Source organism: Hylobates moloch, unplaced genomic scaffold, assembly GCF_009828535.3.
Source record: "Hylobates moloch isolate HMO894 unplaced genomic scaffold, HMol_V3 SCAFFOLD_14, whole genome shotgun sequence".
NCBI lineage: Eukaryota > Metazoa > Chordata > Mammalia > Primates > Hylobatidae > Hylobates > Hylobates moloch.
Window position 1 is genome coordinate 33,687,280 of NW_026652289.1, and position 27,067 is coordinate 33,714,346.

General features: G+C 39.2%; 1 protein-coding gene across 12 annotated transcripts in view; it reads left to right on the forward strand.

Moving 5' to 3' along the window:
• TTC23 (tetratricopeptide repeat domain 23) overlaps positions 1-27,067 on the forward strand; it is a 207,731-nt gene that overhangs the window by 122,167 nt on the left and 58,497 nt on the right. For all 12 annotated transcript variants that reach the window (XM_058427131.1, XM_058427130.1, XM_058427128.1 and 9 more), the window contains one exon: positions 14,009-14,186. In XM_058427131.1, coding sequence (XP_058283114.1) covers positions 14,009-14,186 — 178 coding nt within the window. The remainder of the gene's footprint in view (positions 1-14,008; positions 14,187-27,067) is intronic.

Genomic DNA, 27,067 nt, shown 5'->3' on the forward strand with positions numbered 1-27,067 from the left:
CCAAAAGTAAAACAGAAAAAATGTGATCTGTTAATATAAATAAAATGATTAAAACTACTCCTATGCTTAACAGCATGAATGGCTCTCACAATGTTTAGTGAAAGAAGCCAGATGCAAAAGAATCATGCTGTACAATTCCATTTGTATAACTGGAGGAGGAAGAAGGTTGTTAGTGACTGGGAGGGCTTTACCAGTCCAGAATCCCTTCCTGCCAGAAATTAGGTATTCTGTCTTATAAGATAGGAAATACACAATTCAGAGATCCAAGATATAATATTTGTTGCATCTGTTGAGACCTGACTAATATATCCGTATTTAATATTGAGCAGTGTTGCTATGAAAAAGAGTAAATGATCCTCTGGCACCTCCTCTGAGTGCTTTCCAAATTAGCAGTACCAAGCCTTGCCAGCAGATGGCGGGCCCTGTACACATCTAGGCTGAATAGCCAACAAGAATTTAAGTTAATATTCCAGACTGTTCTACAAAGTTACTTTTGTGTTTAGCCAAGTTGTTTCAAACTTTGCTACTTCTTTTCATCCTAATTCTTCACCCTGATATAATCACCACAATGTGCATGTTTAACCTGTATAATTTTCATTCAATTACTTTGCTTTGTTTCCTTATTGAAATGTATTTTGTCCAAATTGATCTGCTTTAGAAATTAACAAGGTGTTTTGGGTTTATGCACTTCTGTAGTTACACTGGAACCATGAGGGCCTTTTCTTTTGCCAGGTCTTGGAAGTGGAAGGCCAAGATAATTTCTCAGGCAGCGCTCATTGGATTTATGTCCCTCTTTTTTTTTTTTTTTTTTTTTTTGGAGATAGGGTCTTACTCTGTTGCTCTGGCTGGAGTACAGTTTCACAGTGACAGCTCACAGCAGCCTTGACCTCCTGGGCTCGAGCAGTCCTCCCCTCTCAGCCTCTTGAGTAGCTGGGACTACAGGCACGTGCCACTGCACCCAGCTAATTTTATTTTTTTGTAGAGACAGGGTCTCAGTACTATATTGCCCAGGCTGGGCTCAAGCGATCCTCCTGTCTCGGCCTCCCAAAGTGTTAGAATTACAGGCATGAGCCACTGCACTCAGTCCTATGTCCCTCTTAAAAGGGTATCTTTTAGTGTATCATCTTCCTTCTCCTGCCTGTCCTTTTATGGTGCCCATCGCAACAGCCCAGTGCCTTTCTCCTTGGGCTGACAGATAAGTGCCGCAGGGTGACTCATGCTCCGTGCCTCCCATCCCTAACTATGGCCTGAAACTTCTCCCCTTCTTCCTCTCCTCTGTTCCGGTGCTACTTCATACAGTAATGGTTTCTTAACTTTGGAGAGTGAATCCAAATCATGTATTCCTATGTGCACAGTTAAATATTTCTTTAAATCTGGTAAAGAAAGTCACTTGCAAAAATGGGCAAATTTATCCCCAGTGTTAAGAATTATTTTCTATCCTGGTTACTTATAGATGCCCAGAGAGAAATAGTTGTCTTTGTATATGCAGGCATATGCCATTGCACATGCATGCACACACACACACACACACACACACACACACACACACATCCCTCTTTAAATTATCTTTCTCTGCAGGATGATGATGATCTATTGAGACTATTGCTCCAGAACATGTGATTTTCCCCCAGCTCTCTCTGACTGCTTGACATGTCCTTGAAGTCTCCCGCAGCATGTCCAGCGAACACTTTGCCTGGCATGACTGTGCTGAACTAACTCAGGAATGAGTAAACACTTTTATTTCCTCAGGGCATCAACAAGACACCTCCCAGGTATTTCTAAGCAGTGTGCCATGGTGTCATTACCAATGTAGGCTCTGGGCCCGGCATGATGGCTCATGCCTGTAATCCCAACACTGGGAGGCTGAGATGGGAGGATCGCTTGAGGCCAGGAGTTCAAGACCAGCCTGGTCAACATAGTGAGACCCCATCTGTATTTAAAAAAAAAAAAATGTAGTCTTTGGAGTCAGAAGCCCTGGATTCAAATCAGTGTTTGTTCAAACTTCCCAGCTGTAGAACTTGGGCAGATCTTGTGCTTCCTGGGAGCCTCACTCTCCTCTCCTGTTGAAGTGGGAATAATAAGACCGCCAGGGGTTGCTGTGAAGATTAAAAAGATATTACTTTAAAGCATCTAGGTGCATGGGAGACCCTCAGAAGCCAGCAAGCAAGAAAGAAAAGGGCAGCTATAATTATCATTATGATCTAATTGAACATTTTCCTTTCTGCTGTTTCATCCCAGAGGTGATTTTACATCAGGTACTTATATCACATATTGAGGTTTTGTACTTCAAGACTGCCCTTGGTGTGCAATTTTTTTCTGCATTTTTCCCTATGCCTTGGGAAGGCTACATTTTGTTTTCTTTGCTCTCATGAATCATCTAAGCTAAAATCAGACAATTGTATATACTTCTTTTTTTTGTTTGTTTTTTGTTTTTTGTCTTTGAGACTCTGTCACCCAGGCTGGAGTGCAGTGGCGTGATCTTGGCTCACTGCAACCTCCCAGGTTCAAGCGATTCTCCTGCCTCAGCCTCCCGAGTAGCTGGGATTACAGATGTGTGCCACCACGCCCAACTAATTTTTGTAGTTTCACCATGTTGACCAGGCTGGTCTCAAACTCCTGACCTCAAGTGATCCACCTACTTCGGCCTCCCAAAGTGCTGGGATTACAGGCATGAGCCACTGCACCCAACCTGTATATTCTTATTTCCTTAAGCTTGATTTTGTTTCTTTGTCTTGCTCTCTCTTGATTCATTGAAGTCGTGAGATTTGGAAAGTTATTCTAACACAAGTTTTCCAAAAGGAAAGGGGATGGGGAAGGTTTCTCCCTTAATTCGTACTTCCTAGGAAGGAGGAGAAGATAATGGAGAAGTGAAGTGGCAAGGGGAACAGAGTATGTATCTACCTGCCATCACCTTGTTGAGATGATGGGGTCTACTTAGTTCCATAAGCTGCTCCAGAAATGCTTCCCAGTGGAATTTTTGATACTTCAATAATAACCTTTGCTCTTAGATCCCATAGTCCTCCCAAAATTGGTCCAGTCAGAAATTTCTACATCTAACTTTTGCTTTCTGGACTCAGCATTTAAAAAAATTTTTAGTTCTTACCATCACCTGAGGTTCCTTGATGTCTAAGTTGCATTTTCTCTGCTTCTCTCTTTTGGGCATAAAGGCTCTAACAAATGCTCATATGTTCAAAGTCCTGCTTCTCCCTTGCCTGCTCCCTGGGAATGTCCTGCTCTTCTCCAGCAGACATGTTTCTCCTGTCAGCCCCTCCTATGGGACACTACGTGCCTAGAATACTTTTTGCTTACTTAACAAAGAAAGAAATTGCTTGTTTTCTCTGGGACTCTTCCTAATCCTATATTTCTGTGATTGAAGATATGCTCTTAACTTACACAAGTCTGATTTTTTTTTTAATTATTTTTTTCAATGTGGGGAAGCCAAAGAAAAACCACATGGCACAGGTTACTTTCATATACTTTATCTGCTTTCTATCTCTTGAATCTCCTAAAGCTTTAATGTTTTAGAGCACTGCATTTCTGTCTTTCCTTTTCTGACATTATACCCTTATAATGTACATTTTCCTAAATATATAAGAATAATGATTTAGGCTGGGCGCGGTGGCTCACGCTTGTAATCCCAGCACTTTGGGAGGCCCAGGCGGGCGGATCACGAGGTCAGGAGATCGAGACCACGGTGAAACCCCGTCTGTACTAAAAATACAAAAAATTAGCCGGGCATTGTGGCGGGCGCCTGTAGTCCCAGCTACTCAGAGAGGCTGAGGCAGGAGAATGGCGTGAACCTGGGAGGCAGAGCTTGCAGTGAGCCGAGATTGTGCCACTGCACTCCAGCCTGGGTGACAGAGCAAGACTCCGTCTCAAAAAAAAAAGAATAATGATTTAAATAATAGAATAATGTTTTAAAATAACATGTTATTAGTATTAATATGTAACAAATATATAATCATATATCTCTAAATAAATAACACAATATATAATAATATATATCAAATAATAGGCAGGGCACAGTGACTTACACCTGTAATCCCAGAACTTTGGGAGGCCAAGGCAGGCGGATCATTTGAGCCCAGGAGTTTGAGACGGCTTGGGCAACATGGCAAAACCCTGTCTCAAAGTAATACAACTAATGCAAAATTACTAATACAAAAAATTAGCCAGGCATGGTAGTGCACACCTGTAGTCCCAGCTATTCCAGAGGCTGAGGTGGGAGGACTGCTTGAGACCGGGAGGCAGAGGTTGCAGTGAGCAAAGATCATGCCACTGGACTCCAACCTGGGTGACAGAGTGAGACCCCTTCTCAAAAATATAATAATAATGATTTTTTTAAAACCACACTAGCTACCAATTACTGACCACCTTCTGTGTCAGGCTTTTGCTAAGTGCTTTACAGATGTCATCTCCTTTCATTCTTAGTCCTCTCTGTGTAGTGGATACTGTTAGTATTCCCATGTTCAAATGTAGCATCTAAGGCTGAGAGAAGTGAGGTCACTTCCAGGGTCACACAGGCAGGAAGCGATAAAGCTGGAAAGTGGCCCAGCAGAGCCCTGCTTATTCAACGCTAGTTTCCAAGCTCCTGACCATGGCACAGATTACATTCACTGATGTAGACTGGAAACCCCACAATGCATTCAGCAGAGCAAAGCCTTTACCTGTATGTATCAGGTGATAAAAAGAGACCCAGATGTAACTCTTTTCTCATGTTGGCTATGGAAAATCCCATTTGTTATCATTTGGGATTGGTTTTTCATCAGATTCTGATCAGTGATATTCACACAAAGCCTTTCCTTTATACTGGTGCTCAATATTCTTGCCAAATTCTAGAGTTTTTAAAAGGAAACTCTGTTGCCTTAGTAATACCAGAAATTGCATTTGTTTATTGCTTGTTAAAACGAGTCTCCATCCCTGTGAGATCTGAAACTTGTCTGCAATGAGATAGTGTCTCCTCTTGTGCTCTGTAGAATTACTGTGTATAAACTTTCATTCAGTAAAATACGCCATGGCTTAAGTTGTGCACCTGCTAAATTAACATACTGCCACATTCTGTTATTCAAAATTTTCTGTCTTTTCATCTGTCTAGTGTATTTCTGAAGCTACCAAGTTCATTGTGGATACACCAGATAATAAATCCTCAAATCATCCCTGGCAGGTAGATAGAACTGGAAAGGAGAAAATATTGCTCTCAAACATTACGTATGAGAAAATGGAAACACACAAGATTACCCAAAATTGACTGATGCTTTAAGTAAGTCGTAGATGGATGTAAGACTATAATTTAGTTATTTCTTGATGTAGTACTCTCAATTCCTTTTTTATTAAATATATTATAAAACTAATTTTATTTTCTATTTTGCCTTTTCTTTTATGTGAATAGTGTACTCATAATGAGCTTCAGAAGGCTTATTGTGGGTTGCATTAGCTTGATAGCCTCCATTTCTGGCTGTGTTAGTGCCAGGACCGTAAAATAGCCGGCAACAGCAACCTCAGGAGATGAGGGGTAGGATGTGCTTCATTCTTTGTGCAATTGCATGTTGTACTCATCTTTTTAATAAAACATTTTAGGCACATATATATGTAGTATTGTTATGTAAATTCTGTAGTGTAAAGAATAGTATACACACTACTAAGCTTACAAAATCTATTTCTGATAAATGGAAGCTTGTTATGCATTCTTACCAATACTATTTTATTCCCATACATTATAGGCAGTTATTATGCTGAAATTTAGTGTTTTTCATTCCTCTGAATGTTTTTGTACCTTTACTATGTATATGTATAGCATATATATATGTGTGTGTATATATATGTATAAAATTTGTCATATTTTAAAACTTTATGTGTATGTTTCCTTCTGTAACTTCCTTTTTTCCCCATTACATCTGTATTTTTGAGATATATCTCTACCAATTGATATAATCCAGCTCTAGTCTTTTCATTTTAGACCTCCATATGGCGTTTAATTGTCTGACTTTCCCTTAATTTGTCTATTTTGATGAGGGTGAACATGTGAATTGTTTCCAGTTTTTTACTATTATAAACACTACTTGCATGATCATTCTTATATAAGTCTCTTTGGGCACATATGCAGGATTATCTCTGAGGTATATTCCCAGGAGTGGAATTGTTTACTTGACAAGCATCTGCATCTTCAATTTTACTGGATTTACCAAACGCTTTCTAACAATTTATGCTCCCACCAGCAGGGTGTGTAAATTCTTGTTACTCACCGTCCTCAGGCTTCTTATAGTTCTCAATTACATGGATGCAAAATTATATCTTATGGTTTATTTATCAAATAGATATTTGATATCAAATAGATAGAAATTTATTTATCAAATAGATAAATTTAATTTGAGATAGAGTCTCCCTCTGTCTCCCAGGCTGGAGTGCAGTGGCATGATCTCAGCTCACTGCATCCTCCACCTCCCGGGTTAAAGCGATTCTCATGCTTCACCCTCCTGAGTGGTTGGGATTACAGGCACATGCCCCCAGGCCCAGCTAACTTTTGTATTTTTAGTAGAGACGGGGTTTCACCATGGCCAGGCTGGTCTCGAACTCCTGACCTCAAGTGATCCACCTGCCTCGGCCTCCCCAGAGTGCTGGGATTACAGGCGTGAGCCACTGCACCCGGCCCTTATGGTTTCTTTAATTGAATTTTTCTGATAGGGAAGTTAAATATCTTTTTATATGTTTGCTAGACATTTGGAATTCTTGTTCTGTAAATTATCTATTCACATGTTTTGCTTATTTGCTATTGAGCTATTTGCATTTTTCTTAAAAATTGGTAGATAGTCTTCATATTTCTGGAAACAAGTTACTTGCTGTTTACATATATTGTATGTACTTCAAATGTGTAGTTTGCCTTGATTTTTGATGCACAAGAGTTTTTATTTTTAATATGATCAACTTTACCTATCTTTTCTGTTCTTATTTGTGTATATATTAGAAATCCTTCCCTACTCAAAGACACAGGGTTACTTTTCCATATGTTTTCTCTCAAACATATCAAAGTTTTTATTTTTAAATTTAGGACTCCTAAACAGCCATTGGGGCAATGAAGAAACTAAGAAGGAAATTAAAAATTTTCTTGAAACAAATGAAAATGGAAACATAACATACCAAAACATATATAATACAGCAAAAGCAGTACTAAGAGGGAAGTTTATAGCAATAAATGCTTACCTCCAAAAAGTAGAAAACCTTCGAATAAACAGCCTAACAATGTGTCATAAGGAACTAGAAAATCAAGAGCAAACTAACCCTCAAATTCGGATAAAAAAATAATAAATATCCAAGCACAAATAAATAAAATTGAGACTAAAAAAATTCAAAAGATGAACATAATAAAAAGTTTGTTTTTTGAAAAGATAAACGAAATCAACAAACCTTTAGTAGACTAAGAAAAACAGAGAGAAGACCCAAAGAAGTCAAATCAGAGACAAAAAAGGAGACAAAACAACCGCTACCACAGAAATTCAAAGAATCATTAGAGACTATTATGAGCAACTATATGTAATAAACTGGAAAATCTAGAATAAATGGATAAGTCCCTAGACACATAAAACCTGTTACAATTGAACCATGAAGAAATCAGAAACCTGAATAAACCAATAAGTAACAAGATAGAAGCAATGATAGAATGTCATCCATCAAAGAAAAGCCCAGATCTGATGGCTTCAGTACTAAATTCTACCACACATTTTAAGAAGAAATAATATCAATCCTACATAAACTGTTCCAGAAAATTGAGGAGGAAGCAGTACTTCCAAACTCATTCTATGAGGTCAGCGTTGTCTCAATACCAAAACCAGACAAAGACACATCAAAAAAGAAAACTATGGGCCAATATCTCTGATGAATATGGATACAAAACCTCAAACCAAATTCAGCTGCACATTAAAAAGATCATTCATCGTGATCAAGTGGAATTCATCCCAGGGATGCAAGGATGGTTCAACGTACAGAAATCCGTAAATATGATACCTCACATCAACAAAATGAAAGACAAAAACCATATGATCATTTCAATAGATGCTGAAAAGGCATTTGATACAATTCAACATCCCTTCATGATAAAAACTTAACAAGGACTTAAAGGAACTTACTTAACTTACTAAAGGAACATATCACAACGCAATAAAAGCCATATATGACAAACCCACAACTAGTATCATACAGAACAGTGAAAAACTGAAAGCCTTTCCTCTAAGATCTGGGACAAGACAAGGTTGCCTACTTTTACCATTTTTATTGAACATAGTACAGAGAGCTTTAGCCCAAGAAGTTAGGCAAGAAAAAATAAATAAATGACATCTAAATTAGAAAGGAAGAATTCAAATTATCCTTGTTTGTAGATGATATGATCTTACATTCAGAAAAACCTATAGATTCTACCAAAAAGCTATGAGAACTGATCAACAAATTCAGTAAAGTTGCAGGATACACAATCAACATACAAAAATCAGTAGCATTCCTATATGCCAACAGCTAACAATCTGAAAAGAAAAAAACCAAGAAAGTAATCCCATTTACAATAGCTACAAAAAAAAAAAAAACCTAGCAACAAATAAGATAAAATAGTTAAGAATAAACTTAACCAAAGAAGTGAAAGATCTCTACAATGAAAACTATAAAACATTGATGACAGAAAATGAAGAGGACATGCAAAAAGATTTCATGTTCATGGATTGGAAGTGTCAATATTGTTGAAATGTGCGTATGACCCAAAGCAACCTACAGATTTAATGCATTCTCAAAATATCAACTCTCATTATCAAAATGCCAATTATGTTCTTCATTGAAATAGAAAAAAAAATCCTACAATTTATATGGAACCACAAAAGTCCCAAAATAGTCAAAGAAATCCTGACCAAAAAGACCAAAGATGGAGGCATCGCATTACCTGACTTCATACTATACTACAGATCTATAGTCACCAAAACAGCATGATACTGGCATAAAAATAGACACATAGATCAATGGAACAGAATAGAAAACCCAGAAATAAATCCATGCATTTACAGTCAACTCATTTTTGACAAAGGTGCCAAGAACATACACTGGGAGAAAGATAGTGTCTTCAACAAGTGGTGCTGGGAAAACTGGATATCCATATTCATAAGAATGAAACTAGACCCCTAGCTCTCGCTATATGCAAAAATCAAATTAAAATTCATGAAAGACTTAAATATGGCCAGGCACTGGGGCACATGCCTGTAGTCCCAGCACTTTGGGAGGCCAAGACAGGAAGATTGCTTGACCACAGCAGTTCAAGACCAGCCTGGGCAACATGGTGAAACTCCATCTTTACAAACAAACAAAATTAGCCAGGTGCGTGGTGTTGTGCACCTATAGTCCCAGCTACTCTGGGGCCTAAGGTGGGAGAATCACTTGAGCCCAGGAGGTTGAGGCTGCAGTGAGCCATGATCACACCACTGCACTCCAGCCCGGGTCACAGAACAAGACCTGTCTAAAAAAAAAAACCTTAAATCTAAGACTGAAACTCTGAAACTACTGGAAGAAAATACTGAGAAAACACTCCAGGAAATCGGTCTGGGCAAAGACTTCTTAAGGAAGACCTGAAAAACGTAGGCAACCAAAGCAAAACTGGACAAATGGGATCACATCAAGCTAAAAGGCTTCTGCACAGCAAAGGAAACAATTAACAAAGTGAAGAAACAATCCACAGAATGTGTGAAAATATTTGCAAACTACACATCTGTCAAGGGATTAATAACCAGAATAAATAAGGAGTTCAAACAACTCAATAGAAAAAGACAAACTGATTTTAAAATGAGCAAAAGATCTGAATAGACATTTCTCAAAAGAAGACATGCAAATGACCAACAAGTATATGAAAAAATACTCAACATCACTGATGATCAGAGAAATGCAAATCAAAACTACAATGAGATATCACACCTCGATTAAAATGCCTTCTATCAAAAAGGCAGTAATGGATGCTGGTGAGAATGTGGAGAAAGGGGGACACTCATACACTGTTAGTGGGAATGCAAGTTAGTACAGCCACTATGGAGAATAGTGTGGAAGTTCCTCAGAAAACTAACAATAGAACTACCATATGATCTAGCCATCTCATTACTCAGTATTTACCCCCCAAAAAGGAAATCAGTATATCAAAAGAAATATCTGCACTCCCATGTTTATTGCAGCACTATTCACAATGGCCAACCTAGGATTCAACGTAAGTGTCAATCAGTGGATGAATGGATAAAGAAAATGTGGTAGATATACATAATGGAATATTACTTAGCCATTAAAAAAGGATGAAATCCTGTCAGTTGCAGCAAAATGGATGGAACTGGAGGGCATTATGTTAAGTGAAATAAGCCAGGCACAGAAAATATCACATTTTCACTCAAATGTGGGAGCTAAAAAGATTAAAAAAAAGAAAAAAGGAAAATTGAACTCATGGAGATAGAGAGCAGAATGATGGTTACTACAGGCTTTGAAGGGGAGTAGGGAGTGGGAGATGAAGAGGGGAAAACTATTGGGTACAAAAATATAGGTGAATAGTGGGAATAAGACAAATGTTTGGTAGTACAACAGGTTGACTATAGTTAAGAATATTTTATTGTATATTTTTAAATAACAAAGAATGGAACTGGAATGTTCCTAACACAAAGAAATGATAAATGCTTGAGGTGATGGGTATGCTATAACCCTGATTTGATCATTAACTTGTGTGCTTTTATCAAAATTTTACATGCACCCCATACATATATACAATTATTATGTATCCATAATAATTTAATTTTTAAAAAAATTTGTCCTCTAATCCACTTGGAGCTTTGGTGTACATGGTATCTCCTTTTATATATCTTTTGTTTTTATTTATGTGTTCTTACTTTTAGTGATGTGTATGTATTCTTATAATACATTATTCTGTTTTTTTAAAGTTCAATTGGATAAGAAAATGCCCACCTCATTTACACAACAGTTCCAATCAGTTTCTTTGATTTTGCCTATTATTTGGACCTTCCCAACTCTTATATGGTTGGTGTTGGGGTGGAGCTGAGATCACAATTGAGCCCGTTTCAACATGGGAACAAACTGAGGCTGTTGCATATGGTGTGCAGGTTGGGAGGAGAAGGAGTAAGAGATATGATTATGTGTAGACATTTAATAGTAATCTGTGTGATATGCTTCTGTCTGCAAAGCACTTTCACGGACATCTGATTCAATTCTCACAACAACCAGTGTGTTCGGATGACGGAACCAAGGTTCGAGACGTCTTGTTCTTGTCGAAGCTTTGTCAACAAGGCTGCTCGGACTACAGTTTGGGTTTTCTACTCCCACTTACTTACAACTGATTTTCCTGCCTCTCATTTTCTGTTCTTTTCCATAACATTTTCTCTGGGAGTCAGGTATTTGAAGGATGACTTCTGAGACCTGAAAAGGTGACCAGGTGTTAACTTGGGATGATATGCTGTGCTTTTGGCTGAGATAGCTAATAGGTGGCTACAAGTTTTCCATGGTCTTCACCTATTAACAAACCCCCAAACACTTTTCTTTAGTGACTTATCTCAGGAAAGAAGGAATTTTTGATATATCAATGAATACAAGCCTTGTTATTGTTTTCTTTTTTGCTCATTTATGAGCTTGATTACTAAACTTTAAATACTGCTTTCTTTAAAAGCAGTTGCCCAGATGAAATTATCTTGGCATTTGTACTTCCTTCATTTCTCTTCTGTGACTTTTACGGGCAGTCTGGGAAACAAAGGACCCATTCTTTACTTCAGTGGCACACTGCATCATTTATGAACATGAGACAGGAAAAAGATGAATATTTTTTTCCTTCTCTCAAATATCCATGGCATTGTCTGAGTTCTCTAGGCTAAATTAGGTGGAAAAAAATCTGAAATCATTTTGGAAGTATGTAACTTTCTCTAGATTCTAGACCAGAGGTCAGCAAACTTTTTCCCTAAAAGCCCAGATAATAAGTATTTCAGATGTTGTAGGCCATATGGTTTCTGTGGCAACCAATGAACTCTGTCATATTTCAAAAGCAGCCATGGATGATATGTAAACGAATGGGCATGGCATTGTGCCAATAAAACTTTATTTACAAAAACAGCAGTTTTGGCCCCCACACCATAGTTTGCTGACCCCCATTTTTAGTTATTTAAGCTTTGTCTACCACGGAATCTAAGTTTTTGGCTAAATGATTTCTTACCAACCATATGTTTCTGAGACTCTTTCTATCACCAAAGGTTCTAATGGGTTTTCTCTTCAAATATAAAGTATGATATTTACAAAACTAAGGATTAGCCCCTACATTCTAAGCTCCTTCAGCATCAGAAAGGAAGCCCAGTATTACTGGGTTGCCTATTAATCTTTTTCCTTCCCAGATTACAGTTTCTACAAGCTGTAGCCCTCCTTAGTCCCTGAACTCTTCCTGAGTTTTTAAACCTCTTCACAATTATAGAAGGTATCCAGATTAATAAGCTGTTCAATCAGCATTTTATTCCACTATGGCCATCTGGACCACAGATCCGAAAAGTATCTTTACTTCTATCAGTTAATTCCTTTGGAGAGCAAAAATAGGTGTGAAAAATACCCAGTGGTTGAGGTGAAAATAATACCTATTTTTTGTAGTCTTTTAGTTTTCCCTTGGGCAGTTTGGGAATCACAAGGCCTTTTGATATTAAAAGTTCTGGAGTGGAGGGCAACATAGGAGGGATTATAAATTTTGCACATAAAATTTTTCCATGAAAGAAAAGGTTCCTAATAGTCTTAACAAATATGCTGGAGAAGATTATTTTTAAATATATGTTGTGTTTGCTGAAAAACATGTAGGGATACATTTTTTATATGAGAGATTCTTATTCTAAGAAGGTATAGAAATATTTTCCCACTGCCACCTTTACTTATAATTTCTAAATTAGCATTTTTATGATATAAAAGTAACGCATTTTCATAGAAGAAAGTTTGGGAAATTTAGAAAAGCACAAACAAGGAATGTAAAATTACAGTCGAACAGCTTAGAGATAGTATTGCTAACATAGCAATGGCTTTTGCCATCTTTCTGTGCATATGTGTACGTGCAGATTAGATATAAAGTTTTCACATGCCTGTGATGATATACAGAATATTTTGTAGCCTGCCTTTCACTGAAGTATATAGAATGGGTAAACTTCTGTGTCAATAAATACAGATCAGCACTAATTGTCATGGCTACATGGCATTCCACAGTATAGATGTACTTACTGTCACCTGCTTGCACAGTCTCCTATTGGTGCATTTTAAGTGCTTTGGACTTTTCCACCATTATAGAGAATGCTAAGGTAAATGTTCTTGTGTATATATCTTCTTGCCCTGCTAGAGTATCACTTCAAGATAAATTCCTAGAATTGGAATTAGCAAAATTGGATGTGTGTATGTGTGTGTGTGTGTACATACATGTGTATGATTTGATATAGAAAAGTTTATGCCCAAACTATATTCTCCTCAACAGTTAATGAGAGTGCTTCACATCCTCCTCAATATTGGGAAATTTCTAAAATTTCTCAACAGATCAGTTATCAGCATCTCAGCATCCTTTCCTTGATGGTTGCTATCATTGTTTTGTGAAGTATTTAACAGTTTTTAAACCAATACCTACCCATATAGCACTTACTGTGTGTTAGAGGTTATTCTAGGTGTTTTATGAATATCAATTAATTTAATCTTCATAATAACCCAATGAAGTGTGGGCACTGTTATCCTTAACTCACAAATGAGGAAACTGAGTGACTGGAAGGTTGTACATCTAGTCAGTGGTGAAGCCAGGACTTAAACCTTCCTGGTGATTCCAGAGCCCATCTTCTTAACCACCATGCCGTGCTGGCTCTTAGAGGAAATGCTTAGTTAGCAAGGAAACGAACCTGGATACCAGGGATCAAAGAGTCACATCCCAACTACCAGCTCACCTGTATTTTCAGTATTTTCTATTTTAATTATTAAATAAAATAATTCCTTTGATTTTTTTTAGGGTATATCAAGGTCAGAAGAAATCAAAAGAAGCTTTGTCCCACTATCAAGCAGCTTTGGAATATGTTGAGATCAGTAAAGGTGAAAAAAGTCACGAGTGTGTACCCATATTGAGAGAATTAGCAATTGTAGAGCAAGCCCTGGGACTCCACGATGTATCCATCAACCACTTCCTCCAGGTAAGCTACAAGGTCCTGGCTACCAAAGCTGTTCTAGACCCAATGCTTTTCATAGACACAAGTGGCACAGCAGCTCTGAAAATGCCTGGCTTTGTCATTTGCTCTAGATAAGGACAACACTTGGCCTAGAGTAGATACTCAACAAAGGTGTTCTTATCAGATGGCCATGTGGGCAAGTGCTGATACTTGTCCCCTGTTAGTAGTTGCACAAACCACAAACAGCCTGAGATGCCCTAAAGGTGGTTTCTTTATCCTTTAATATTTATTTAGAGTGTATGTTACCAAACTGATAAGGACTCTTTTTTTCTATATTCTAAAGTCTTCACCTGAAGCCACCTAGAGTTATGTCTGTTAGCTGCAAGTCTACTTTATCTTTATAAGATTCCTCAGTGAGTGTGTCCATCAGGGTTCTCCAGAGAAACAGAACCAATAGGATATACACACACACACACACACACAGAGAGAGAGAGAGAGAGAGAGAGAGAGAAAGAGACAGAGTTTGTTTTTTTGTTTTTGATTTTTTTTTTTTTTTTTTTTTTTTTTTTTTTTTTTTTTTTTTGGAGAGACAGGGTTTCATCATGTTGCCCAGGCTGGTTTCAAACTACTGGGTTCAAGTGATCCTCCTGCCTCAGCCTCCCGAAGTGCTGGGATTACAGGCATGAGCCACCAGGTCCGGCCTCTCTTAAGGAACTGACCCATGCAATTTAGGGGCTGGTAAGTCTGGAATCCACAGGAGAAACTCAGACAGGATTTCTATGTTGCAGTCTTGAAGCTGAATTTCTTCTAGAAACCTCAGTTTTTCACTCTAGGTCTTCAACTCATTAGATGAGGGCCACCGATATTATCCAGGGTCATCTCCTTTAAAATCAATTGATTGTGAATATTAATCACATCTACAAAATACTGTGTATTCACTGCAACACCTAGACTAGCGTTTGACCAAACAACCTGGCCCCATAGCCTAGCCAAGTTCACATGTAAAATTAACCATAATAGTGAGTTTTATGTCTTTATATTGTATCATGCCAAAGGCACTTTTTAAAAAGTTTTTCTGATAATTTTTTCCTGTAAAATTTGTAAGATACAGACCAATCCATTCTTGTTATTTGAAATGAGATACAGTGACAAGGTCCTGAGAGTACTTCATTAATATTTCTTATTTTAATTTGTCTGACAATTTATACTCCTACTGACAGTTTATTAGAGTGCCCCTTTTTCTCACTTTATCTGGATTGTCTCTTTTAATCATTATTACCACCCTGTGACACATTATTATTTCCCATTTATAGATAAGGAAGCCAAGAATTAGAGAGGTTGAGTGATATGCCCAGGAGTACACACCCAATAAATGGCATGCTCACATTCAAAACCAGTACTTAAGAAAGATTGTTCTGGCTGATTTGTAGAGAATGGATTGGGGAGGTTGTGCCAACCATAGAACTAGATCACTTAAGAAGCTACTGAGGTAGCCAAAGCTGAGAATGTTGGTAGCTTGAACTAGGATGAAGATAGTGGAGATGAAGAGAAGTCGATGGATGTAGGAAAGATTTAGGAGGGAGAATTGATAGGACATGGAGATTGATTGGATGTGGGGGAAAGAAGGAAGGGAAGAGCTATAGATGACCCCCAGGTTTCTGGCCTGGACTGCTGAGTAGATGGTTGTGCCATTTCTACCAGGGAACTGGTGTGTGACTGGGTATTGGAGAGATGACAAGCTGTGTTTCAGATGATGAGTCTGAGATGCCTGTGAGGCGTACAAGTGGAAATGACAATAGGCAGTTAGATAATCGGGGCTGATGCTCAAATGTAGGTCAGAAAGTTATCCATTTACACATAGTGATTGCCCTGGGAGAGGATGAGATCACCTAGGGAGAGTTGATGGAGGGAGAAAAGAACTGATGACAGATTCTTGAGGAATTTCAGTATTCATGGCTGAAGTAAAGAAGGATTACCTAGCAAATGAAACAGAGAAAGACTGCCAGGAAAACAAGAGGAAAAGGAAAAATGAAAGTGGTGTCCTCTGTCCCTTTCTTTTTTCTTTTCTTTTTTTTTTTTTTTTGAGCAGAGTCTTGCTCTGTTGCCCAGTCTGGAGTGCAGTGGCACGATCTGGGCTCACTGCAACCTCCACCTCCTGGGTTCAAGCAATTCTTCTGCCTCAGCCTCCCGAGTAGCTGGGATTACAGGCGCCCACCACCATGCCTAGCTAATTTTTGTATTTTTAGTAGAGACGATGTTTTACCATGTTGGCCAGGCTGGTCTCGAACTCCTGACCTCAAGTGATCTGCCCACCTTGGCCTCCCAAAGTGCTGGGATTACAGACGTGAGCCACTGTGCCTGGCCTCCCTCCCTTTTTTGATACCTTCACTGTTTTGGAGGACATGGAATTCCAGAGAGGATAAATAAGTTTGTAAAGAGCTTAGCACAGTGCCTGATACATAGTGCTAAATATGGATGTTTTTAATTTTCTCTTTCCTTTCCTTTTATGTTATTTTTCTTTTATTTTTCTTTCATTGATGACTTTGTTGAGGTGAATACTGGGGTGATGGTAAGAACAGAAATCAGGCCGGGTTCAGTGGCTCACACCTGTAATCACAGCACTTTGGGAGGCCAAGGCGGGTGGATCACAAGGTCAGGAGATCAAGACCATCCTGGCTAACACGGTGAAACCCCATCTCTACTAAAAACAGAAAAAATTAGCCGGGCATGGTTGTGGGCGCCTGTAGTCAGGTACTCGGGAGGCTGACACAGGAGAATAGTGTGAGCCTGGGAGGCAGAGCTTGCAGTGAGCCGAGATCGTGCCACTGCTCTCCAGCCTGGGCAACAGAGCGATACTCCATCTCAAAACAACAAAAAAAGAACAGAAACCAGATTATATAGCAGGTGAGATGTGAGGGAGCAAAAATAGTAAGTGTAGTTGGCAGTTACCAAAAGTACTGAGATGCTTTTGGGGGAAGACAAGCCTAGGCAAGAGGGCAGAGCACATGGTAGGGTCTGAAGGTTAGACGCTTGACACATTCAGGAAGCTATAAGAAGCTCCCTCTGCTTCGGCAGTGGGAATGGCAAAGGCAGTAGACGGGTATCTTTTAGGTAGGTGTTAAAAATCATGTTGAGGAATTTGAGCTTCCTCCTAAGGGCAGATGAAGGTTTTCAGGCAGGGAGATTGGCATCATCAGATTATCGTTCTGGAGGGACCACTCTGGTATGGAGAATGGACTGGATGGTGGTGAGATAAGCAGGGGGATAACTCAGAGATGATGACTGCAGCAGTTCCGGTTGGGGGTGAGACAGCCCATACTCAGGTGGTGCTGGTGAAAATGGAGAAGCATGGACAGATCTGAGAGATATGTGTGGAGTAGACATGACAGGCCTAGGGGTTGTGCACATCTCGAGGAGTCCAGCTTTACACCAGGTTTCTGGCCTAGGTCACTGTGTGGCTCATGGCAACATTTACTTAGCATAGGAACACTGGCGGGTTTACAATTTTCGTTAGTATCAATAACTGTAAACATTCTTATGCAAAAACCTTTCATAGTTTCTTGAATTATTTCCAGGAGTAAATGTCCAGAAATTAAACTAGTAGGAGGAAGTTCATATGGATTCATACTAACATTCTGCCACAGAACTGTTTTTGATGTACCTCGCCACCAGCAGTTTTTTCTTTGTTTGTTCTTAAATGAAGCAGTTTTGTAAAAACCATGCCAGCTTTTTACATTATTTTACTGTCATTTTACAGAATAGAGTCTCAAATTTACTTTAATTTTTTATCTTAACCCATATCTCTCAAACTTTTTTTTTTTTTTTTTTTTTTTTTGAGACAGAGTCTCGCTCTGTCACCTGGGCTGGAGTGCAGTGGTGCGATCTCGGCTCACTGCAGCCTTTGCCTCCTGGGTTCAAGGGATTCTCCTGCCTCAGCCTCCCGAGTAGCTGGGATTACAGGCGTGCACCACCATGCCCCGCTATTTTGTATTTTTAGTAGAGACGGGGTTTCACCATGTTGGCCAGGCTGATCTCGAACTCCTGAACTCAAGAGGTCCCCCTCAGCCTCCCAACAAACTTTTTAATAGGCTTTTTTTTTTTTTTTTAGCAGTTTTAGGTTCACAGCAAAATTGAGTGGCATGTAAAAAGATATAGCCCCTGCCCCCCACCATGCGTAGCTTCCCTCACCAGAGTCATACATTTGTTGTAATTGATAAGCCTACATTGACACATCATTATCGCCTAAAGTCCATAGTTGACATTCAGGTTCACTCTTGGCGTTGTACATTCTGTGGGTTTGCACAAACTTATAACATCATGTATTTACCATTATAGTATCACACAGAGTGGCTTCACTGCCCTAAAAATCCTCCATGCTTTGCCTATTCAGCTCTCCTTCCTCCTAAACTCTGGCAACCACTAGTTTTGTAAGAAACCACCAAACTGCCTTCCAAAATGGCTATACCATTTACATTCCCACCAGCAATGAACGAGAGTTTCTGTCACTCCATATCCTTCATATCCATCAAGTATCCAAGCCAGTACTTGATGTTTTCAGCATTCTGGATTTAGGCCAGTCTAAAAGGTGTGTAGTGGTATCTCATGGTTCTTTTAATTTGTATTTCCCTGGTGATATATGATATGGGGCATCTTTCCATGGGCTTGTCATCTGTATATCTTCTTTGGTGAGGTGTCAAAGTTACTGGCCCATTTTTAAAATCAATTTGTTTATTTTCTTATTGTTGAATTTTTAAGAGTTCTTTGTATATTTTGGACAACAGTCCTTAATTCAATATGTCTTTTGTAAGATTTTCTCCCAGTCTGCGGCTTTTCTTTTAATTCTCTTGACAATGTCTTTTGCAGAGCAGAAATTTTTAATTTTAATGAAATCCAGCTTATCATTTCTGTCATTCATGGATTGTGCCTTTGGTGATATATTTAAAAAGTCATCACCAAGTCCAAGGTCATCTAGATTTTCTCCTGTGTCATGTGCTAGGAGTTTTATAGTTTTGCAGTGTTGTTTTGTTTTGTTTTTATTTTTGTTTTTGTTTTTTGTTTTGAGATGGAGTTTTGCTCTTGTTGCCCAGGCCAGAGTGCAATGGTACAATCTCATCTCACCAACCTCCACCTCCCAGATTCAAGCAATTGTCCTGCCTTAGCCTCCCTAGTAGCTGGGATTACAGGCATGCGCCACCACGCCCGGCTCATTTTGTATTTTTAGTAGAGACGGGGTTTCTCCATGTTGGTCAGGCTGGTCTTGACCTCCCGACCTCAGGTGATCCGCCTACCTCGGCCTCCCAAAGTGCTGGGATTATAGGTGTGAGCCACTGTGCCCAGCTAGTTTTTATTTTACATTTAGGTCTATAACACATTTTTAGTCAATTTTTGTGAAGGGTATAAGGTCTGTGTCTGAATTCTTTTTTTTTTTTTTTTGCACGTGAATGTACTATTTTTCCAGCACGGTTTGTTGAAATAACTATCTTTTCTTCATTGTATTGCCTTTGCTCCTTTGCCAAAGATCAGCGGACTATATTTATGTGGGCCTATTTCTGGGCTCTCTATTCTGTTCCATGATCTCTTTGTCTCTTCTTTTGCCACTGCCACACTGTCTTAATTACTGTAGCTTTATTGTAAGTCTTCAAGTTGGGTAGTATCAGTCCTCCAATTTTGTTCTTTTCCTTCCATATTTCATTGGCTATTCTGGATCTTTTGCCTCTCCATACAAACTTCAGAATCAGTTTGTCAATATCCACAAAATAAGTTCCTGGGATTTTTATTAGCATTGCATTGAATCTGGATATCAAATTGGGAAGAATTCACATCTTGACAACATTGAGTCTTCCTATCCAATTTCTAAAAGTTGTTCTCTAAATTTTTCATGACTAAATCCAGATCTATCCTCAATGTCTCAGCTATCAGTTTCTAAAGTTCAAAACTTTAATAAAAGTTTCAAACTTTAAAACTTTCTTTTTTTTTGAGATAGAGTCTTGCTCTTGCCACCCAGGCTAGAGTGCAGTGGCACGATCTCAGCTCACTGCAACCTCCACCTCCCAGGTTCAAGTAATTCTCCTGCGTCAGCCTCCCGAGTAGCTGGGATTACAGGCACCCGCCACCACACCCAACTAATTTTTGTATCTTTGAGTAGAGATAGGGTTTCACCATGTTAGCCAGGCTGGTCTTGAACTCTTGACCTCAAGTGATATGACCGCCTTAGCCTCCCAAAGTTCTGGGATTATAGATGTGAGCCACTGTGCCCAGCACAAACTTTAAAACTTTCAAAAATTCAAAAAAAAGGTCTCAGCTACCAGTTTCTTAAGTTCATGGAAAGACATCAGTGATTGTATTAGTCCATTGTCACGCTGCTGATAAAGACATACCCAAGACTGGGCAACTTACAAAAGAAAGAGGTTTAATTGGACTGACAGTTCCATATGACTGGGAAGTCTCACAATCATGGCAGAAGGCAAGGAGGAGCAAGTCATGTCATATGTGGATGGCAGCAGGCAAACAGATTGGTCAAGGAAACTCCCCCTTATGATCCTGTCAGATCTCATGAGACTTACTCACTATCACTAGAACAGCATGGGAAAGACCTACCCCCATGATTCAGTTATCTCCCACCAGATCCCTCCCACAACATGTGGGAATTATCGGAACTACAAGATGAGATTTGGGTGGGGTCACAGAGCCAAACCATATCATTCTGCCCCCAGCCTCTCCAAAATCTAATATCTTCACATTTCAAAACCAATCATGCCTTCCCAACAGTCCTCCAGTCTCACCTCATTCCAGCATTAACTCAGAAGTCCACGGTCCAAAGTCTTATCAGAGACAAGGCAAGTCCCGTCTGCCTATGAGCCTGTAAAGTAAAAAGCAAGTGGTTTCTAGATACAAGGTGGGTACAGGTATTAGGTAAGTACAGCCATTCCAAATGAGAGAAATTGGCCAAAACAAAGGGGCTACAAACCCTATGCAAGTCTGAAATCCAACAGGGCAGTGAAATCTTAAGGCTCCAAAATGATCTCCTGTGACTCCATGTCTCACATCCAGGTCATGCTGATGCAAGAATTAGGTTCCCATAGTCTTAGGCAGCTCCACCCCTGTGACTTTGCAGGGTACAGCCTCCCTCCCAGCTGCCTTCACACATTGACGATGAGTGTCTGCAGCTTTTCCAGGCACACGGTGCAAACTGTCAATGGATCTACTATTCTGGGGTCTGATGGACGGTGGCCCTCTTCTCACAGCTCCACTAGGCAGTGTCCCAGGAGGGACCCTGTGTGGTGGCTCCCACCCCACATTTCCCTTCTGTACTGCCCTAGCAGAAGTTCTTCATGAGGACCCCACCCCTACAGTAAACTTCTGCTTGGGCATCCAGGCATTTCCATACATCTTCTGAAATCTAAGCAGAGGTTCCCAAACCTCAATTCATGACTTCGGTGCATTCACAGGCTCAACACCATGTGGAGGCTGCCAAGGCTTCAGGATTGCACCCTCTGAAGCCACAGCCCAAGCTCTATGTTGGCCCCTTTCAGCCAAGGCTGGAGCAGCTGGGACACAGGGCATCAAGTTCCTAGGCTGCACACAGCATGGGGACCCTGGGCCCAGCCTGTGAAACCACTTTTTCCTCCTAAGCCTCCAGGCCTGTGATGGGAGGGACTGCTGCAAAGGTCTCTGACATGCCCTGGAGACATTTTCCCCGTTGTCTTGGTGATGAAAATTCACTCATTACCTGCAGCTGGCTTGAATTTCTCCTCAGAAAATGGGATTTTCCTTTCTATTGCATTGTCAGGCTGCAAATTTTCCAAACATTTTTGCTGTCTTTCCCTTTTGAAACTGAATGCCTTTAACAGCACCCAAGTCACATCTTGAATGCTTTGCTGCTTAGAAATTTCTTCCACCAGATACCCTAAATCATCTCTCTCAAGTTCAAAGTTCCACAGATCTCTAGGACAGGGGTAAAATGCTGCCAGTCTCTTTGCTAAAACATAACACGATTCACCTTTGCTCCAATTCCCAACAAGTTCCTCATCTCCATCTGAGACCACCTCAGCCTGGACCGTATTGTCCATATTGCTATCAGGCTTTTGGTCAAAGCCATTCAACAAGTATCTAGGAAGTTCCAAACTTTCCCACATTTTCCTGTCTTCTGAGCCCTCCAAACCATTCCAACCTCTGCCAGTTACCCAGTTCCAAAGTCACTTCCACATTTTTGGGTATCTTTTCAGCAGTGACCCTCTCTGCTGTATTTGCTGTATTAGTCCGTTTTCATGCTGCTGATAAGACATACCCGAGACTGGGCAATTTACAAAAGAAAGAGGTTTAATTGGATTGACAGTTCCACGTGGCTGGGGAAGCCTCACAATCATGGTAGAAGGCAAGGAGGAGCAAGTCACGTCTTATGTGGATGGCAGCAGGCAAAGAGAGAGATTGGGCAGGGAAACTCCTCCTTATGATACCGTCAAATCTTGTGAGACTTATGCACTATCACGAGAACAGCAGGGAAAGACACAGAGCCAAACCATATAAGTGATAATATGCACATAGTCATCCAGCAAGGACCGTTTCTCCTGACAAAATTCATTGAACTGAAAGATGGCCTCCAAGAGCCAACACCAACAGTATGCATTCAAAGATCTGAGTTTGGTTTAGAGAAGCATTCCCCACACTGTGTTCCATAGGGTACTAGCATATCATGAGAGTTCATAGGTCTTCCTAGAAAAAAGTGTTTGCGGTTAAATAAAATTGAAAGGTATTAAGTTGAAATCAAACACATTTACTTATGGCTTTATAGTGCATTAAGTATGCCAATTTGGATTATGAATCAAGAGTAGATCTAATGAGTCTGTGAGATACTAGTGTCCCCAGGCCACAGTTTAGCTTAGGGAAAGAAATGTAGACCAGGCGCGGTAGCTCATGCCTGTAATCTCAGCACTTTGGAAGGCCAAGGCAGGCGGATCGCTTGAGCTCAGAAGTTCAAGACCAGCCTGGGCAACATGGCAAAACCTTGTCTCTACAAAAAAAAAATACAAAAATTAGCCACACGTGATGACACACACCTGTAGTCCCAGCTACTCGGGTGGGTGGCTGAGGTGGGAGGGTGGCTTGTGCCTGGGAGGCCGAGGCTAGAGTGAGCCAAGATTGCATCACTGCACTGCAACCTGGATGCCACTGCACTTCACCCTGTCTCAAAAAAAAAATAAAAAGAAATATAAATGTCTAAAAGTAGGAATCAGCAAAGGAATTCAAATATGCATGCGGCATGTAGGTCTTGTCACTCTCAGGAGTCCTTAGCACTTTGGGAATGGGAAGTGAGTTATGTAGTGCCTTTCATTTGTGGCACCCTGATTCACCACCATTGTAACGTATTTTGCCACATTGGTTTTCTCTATTTATCTATATAGACATACATACAAACATACACACATATATATACAGACACATATACTCAGAGATAACTGTTTATATTTTTTAATCATTTGAAGATATGTTCAATGTATCATGTCTTTTTATCCCTGAATACTTCAGTGTATGTTTTATAAGAACAAGGAAATTAGCCAGGCGTGGTGGTGCACACCTGTAATTCCAGCTACTTGGGAGGCTGAGGCAGTAGAATCGCTTGAACCCAGGAGGTGGAGGTTGCAGTGAGCCAAGATCACGCCACTGCACTCCAGCCTGGGCAACAGAGCAAGACTCCATCTAAAAAAAAAACAAAAAACAAGAATATTTTCTTATGTAACCACAATACAGCTATCAAAGCCAGGAATTTTATTTCTTTCTTTATCTTTTAGACAGGTCTTGCTTTGTCACCCAGGCTGGAGTGTAGTGGTGCAAATACAGCTCACTGCAGCCTCGCCCTCCCAGGTCAAGCAATCCTCCCGCTTCAGCCCTTTAAGTAACTGGGACTATAGGCATGCACTGCCACACCCAGCTAATTTTTATATATTTTTTTTGTAGAGACGGGGTTTCGCCATGTTACCCAGGCTGGTTTCAAACTCCTGGGCTCAAGCAATCCACCCACTTCAGCCTCCCAAAGTGCTGGGATTACAGGCATGAACCACTACTCCTGGCTTTTCAGGGAAGTTTGAACATTGGGCATATTCCATTTTGTCCATTGCCCCAGTTAGGTCCTTTATGGCAGTTCTTTTTCCTCCAACGCAAGATCCACTCCAGGATCATGTATTACATTTAGTTGTCATGGCTCCTCTCTCCTTTAATCTAGAATAGTTTCTCACTCAGTCTGTCTCTTATGACATTGAAATTTTTGAAGAATGTAAGTCAGCTGTTTTATAAACTGTTCCATAGTTTGGGTTTGTCTAATGTTTCCTTATGAGTGATGCATGCCGAGCTAGAATACTACAAAGGGCTATTGTACCTTCTTGTGATATTTCATTCGGAGGCACATGAAATCCATCTGTCCTTTTCTGGTGATATTAATTTTTATCACCCATTCTTGGTGATGTACAGTTTCTTCACTGTATAGTAACTATTTTCCCCTTGCAGCTAATAAGCATCTTTAAAGACACATTTTAAGATTGTGTAAATATCTTGCTTCTCACATAAATTTTCCCTCTGGGTTTAACACATCTATTGATGAATCTTTCCTGAACCAGTCATAACTGTGATGGTTGAAAATAATTATTTTCTGTTCTACCATTTTATTCACACTTATCAGTTGGCATTCTGCTGTTAGGAATGTCCCTCTTTTTCCCTACCAAGTTATTTATTTGTTATTAGTATGTTTGCTCTTTTCACATAACAGTATATCTGGAAACCTTCATACTATGAACTTTATAGCAGTTCACAGAAATCTCCCTTACTTGTAGAGATGTATAATAATACATTTTATGTATGTACTATGGGTTTTTTCCAAATAGTTTCCACTTTGGGGCATTTAAATAGGTTTCAATATTTTGAAATTATTTTTGTATTGTTGGAGTTGTATCTTCAGAGAAAATTCCTAGGCATGGGACCAGTAGGTTGAAGGGAGTATATATTGGTGGTTTTATTTACTACAAAACTTAATTGGTAAGTTTGTCTTATTGGAATTCTACTACTACATTGCTAAATTGCCTTTTAATTAAGCTTGTATCATTTGTATTTCCATTAGCAATGTATGATAGTGCCAGTTTCCCCACAACCTGTTTCAACAAAGTACATTGTCAAGCTTTTGAGTTAATTCCAATCTAATGAGTGAGAAATGACATCTCAGGATAGTTTTAATTTGCATTTATATTTTTTAAAAAGGAGTTGAACACCTTTTCATATGTTTAAGTGACTTTCATATATTTTTTGTCAATTGTCTTTTTTGTGAAATATTCCTATCATTTCACCATTTTTAAATGGAAGCTTTGGTCCAGTTTTCTTAACTGCTAGAAATCCTTCATATCTTATACATATTGCCCCTTTATTTATAACATATGTTGTAAATATCTTCACCCAATTTATTCTTTAAAATTTAGTTCATAGTGTTTTTTGAGAAAATTTGTATATCACAAAATTTACCCATTTAAAGTGTACAATGTAGTGGTTTTATTATATTCACAGTTTTGTAACCATTACTGCTATCTAATTCCAGAGTATTTTCAAGAAATTCCATACCCATTGGCAGTCATTCCTCCCTCTTCCCCCATCTCTTGGCAACCACCAATTTACTTTCTATCTCTATGGATTTTTCTATTCTAGATATTGCATATAAACAGAATGATACAGTATGTGGTCTTTTGTGTCTGACTTGTTTCATTTAGCATAATGTGTTCAAGATTCATCCATGTTTAGCATGTATCAGTTCTTCATTCCTTTTCATGGTGGAATAATATTCCATTATACAGATTCACCTCATTTTTTTATCCATTCATCTGTAGATGGACATTTGGGTTGCTTCCAGTTTTGGGCTATTATGAATAATACTGCTGTGAACATTCATGTACAATTTTTTTGTACAGACATATATTTTTATTTCTCTTGGGTATAAGGCTACGAGTGGAATTGCTGAATCATATGGTAACTCTATATTTAACTTTCCAAGGAACTACTGTGCTATTTTCCAAAGCAGCCTCACTATTTTACATTCCCACCAACAATTTATGCAAGTTCCAATATCTCCACATCCTCACCAACACTTCTTACTATCTGTCTTTTTAAATTTCAGTTAAGTATGAAGTGATACCTCATTGTGGCTTTTTATTTGAATTTCCCTAATGACTAATGATGTAGCACATCTTCTCATAGGCTTATTGGCCATTTGTATATCTTCATGGGAGAAATGTCTATTGAAAATCTTTGCACATTTTTAATAGGGTTATTTGGCTTTTTATTGTTGACTGATAATAGTTATTTACATATTCTGGATACTAGATACTAGAGCCTTATCTGTGAGGTGTTGCCCAATCTGTAGGTTGTCTTTTGACTTTCTCAATAGTGTCCTTTGAAGAACGAAAGTTTTTCACTTTGATTGTCCAACTTGTCGTTTTTTTTGTTTTGTTTTGTTTTCTTTTGTTGTTTTGCTTGTGCTTTTGGCATCACATCTCAGAAATCATTCCCTAATCCAAGGTCATGAAGGCTTACATCTGTGTTTTCTTCTAAGAGTTTTTATAATTTTTAGCTCTTACACATGGGTCTTTGATTCCTTTTGAGTTAATATTTATATATAGTGTGAGGTATAGGGGTCCAACTTCCTTTTTTGGGGGGGTAGAGAGGGATATGGCTATCCAGTTGTCCTAGCACTATTTATTGAAACGACTATCCTTTCACAATCAAATTGTCTTGGGACCCATGTCAAAATGAATTGGCCATGAATGTAAGGGTTTATTTCTAGATTCTCAATTCTGTTCCATTGATCTATATGTTTATCCTTATGCCAGTATCACATTGTCTTAATTAGTGTTGTTTTGTTGTAGGTTTTGAAA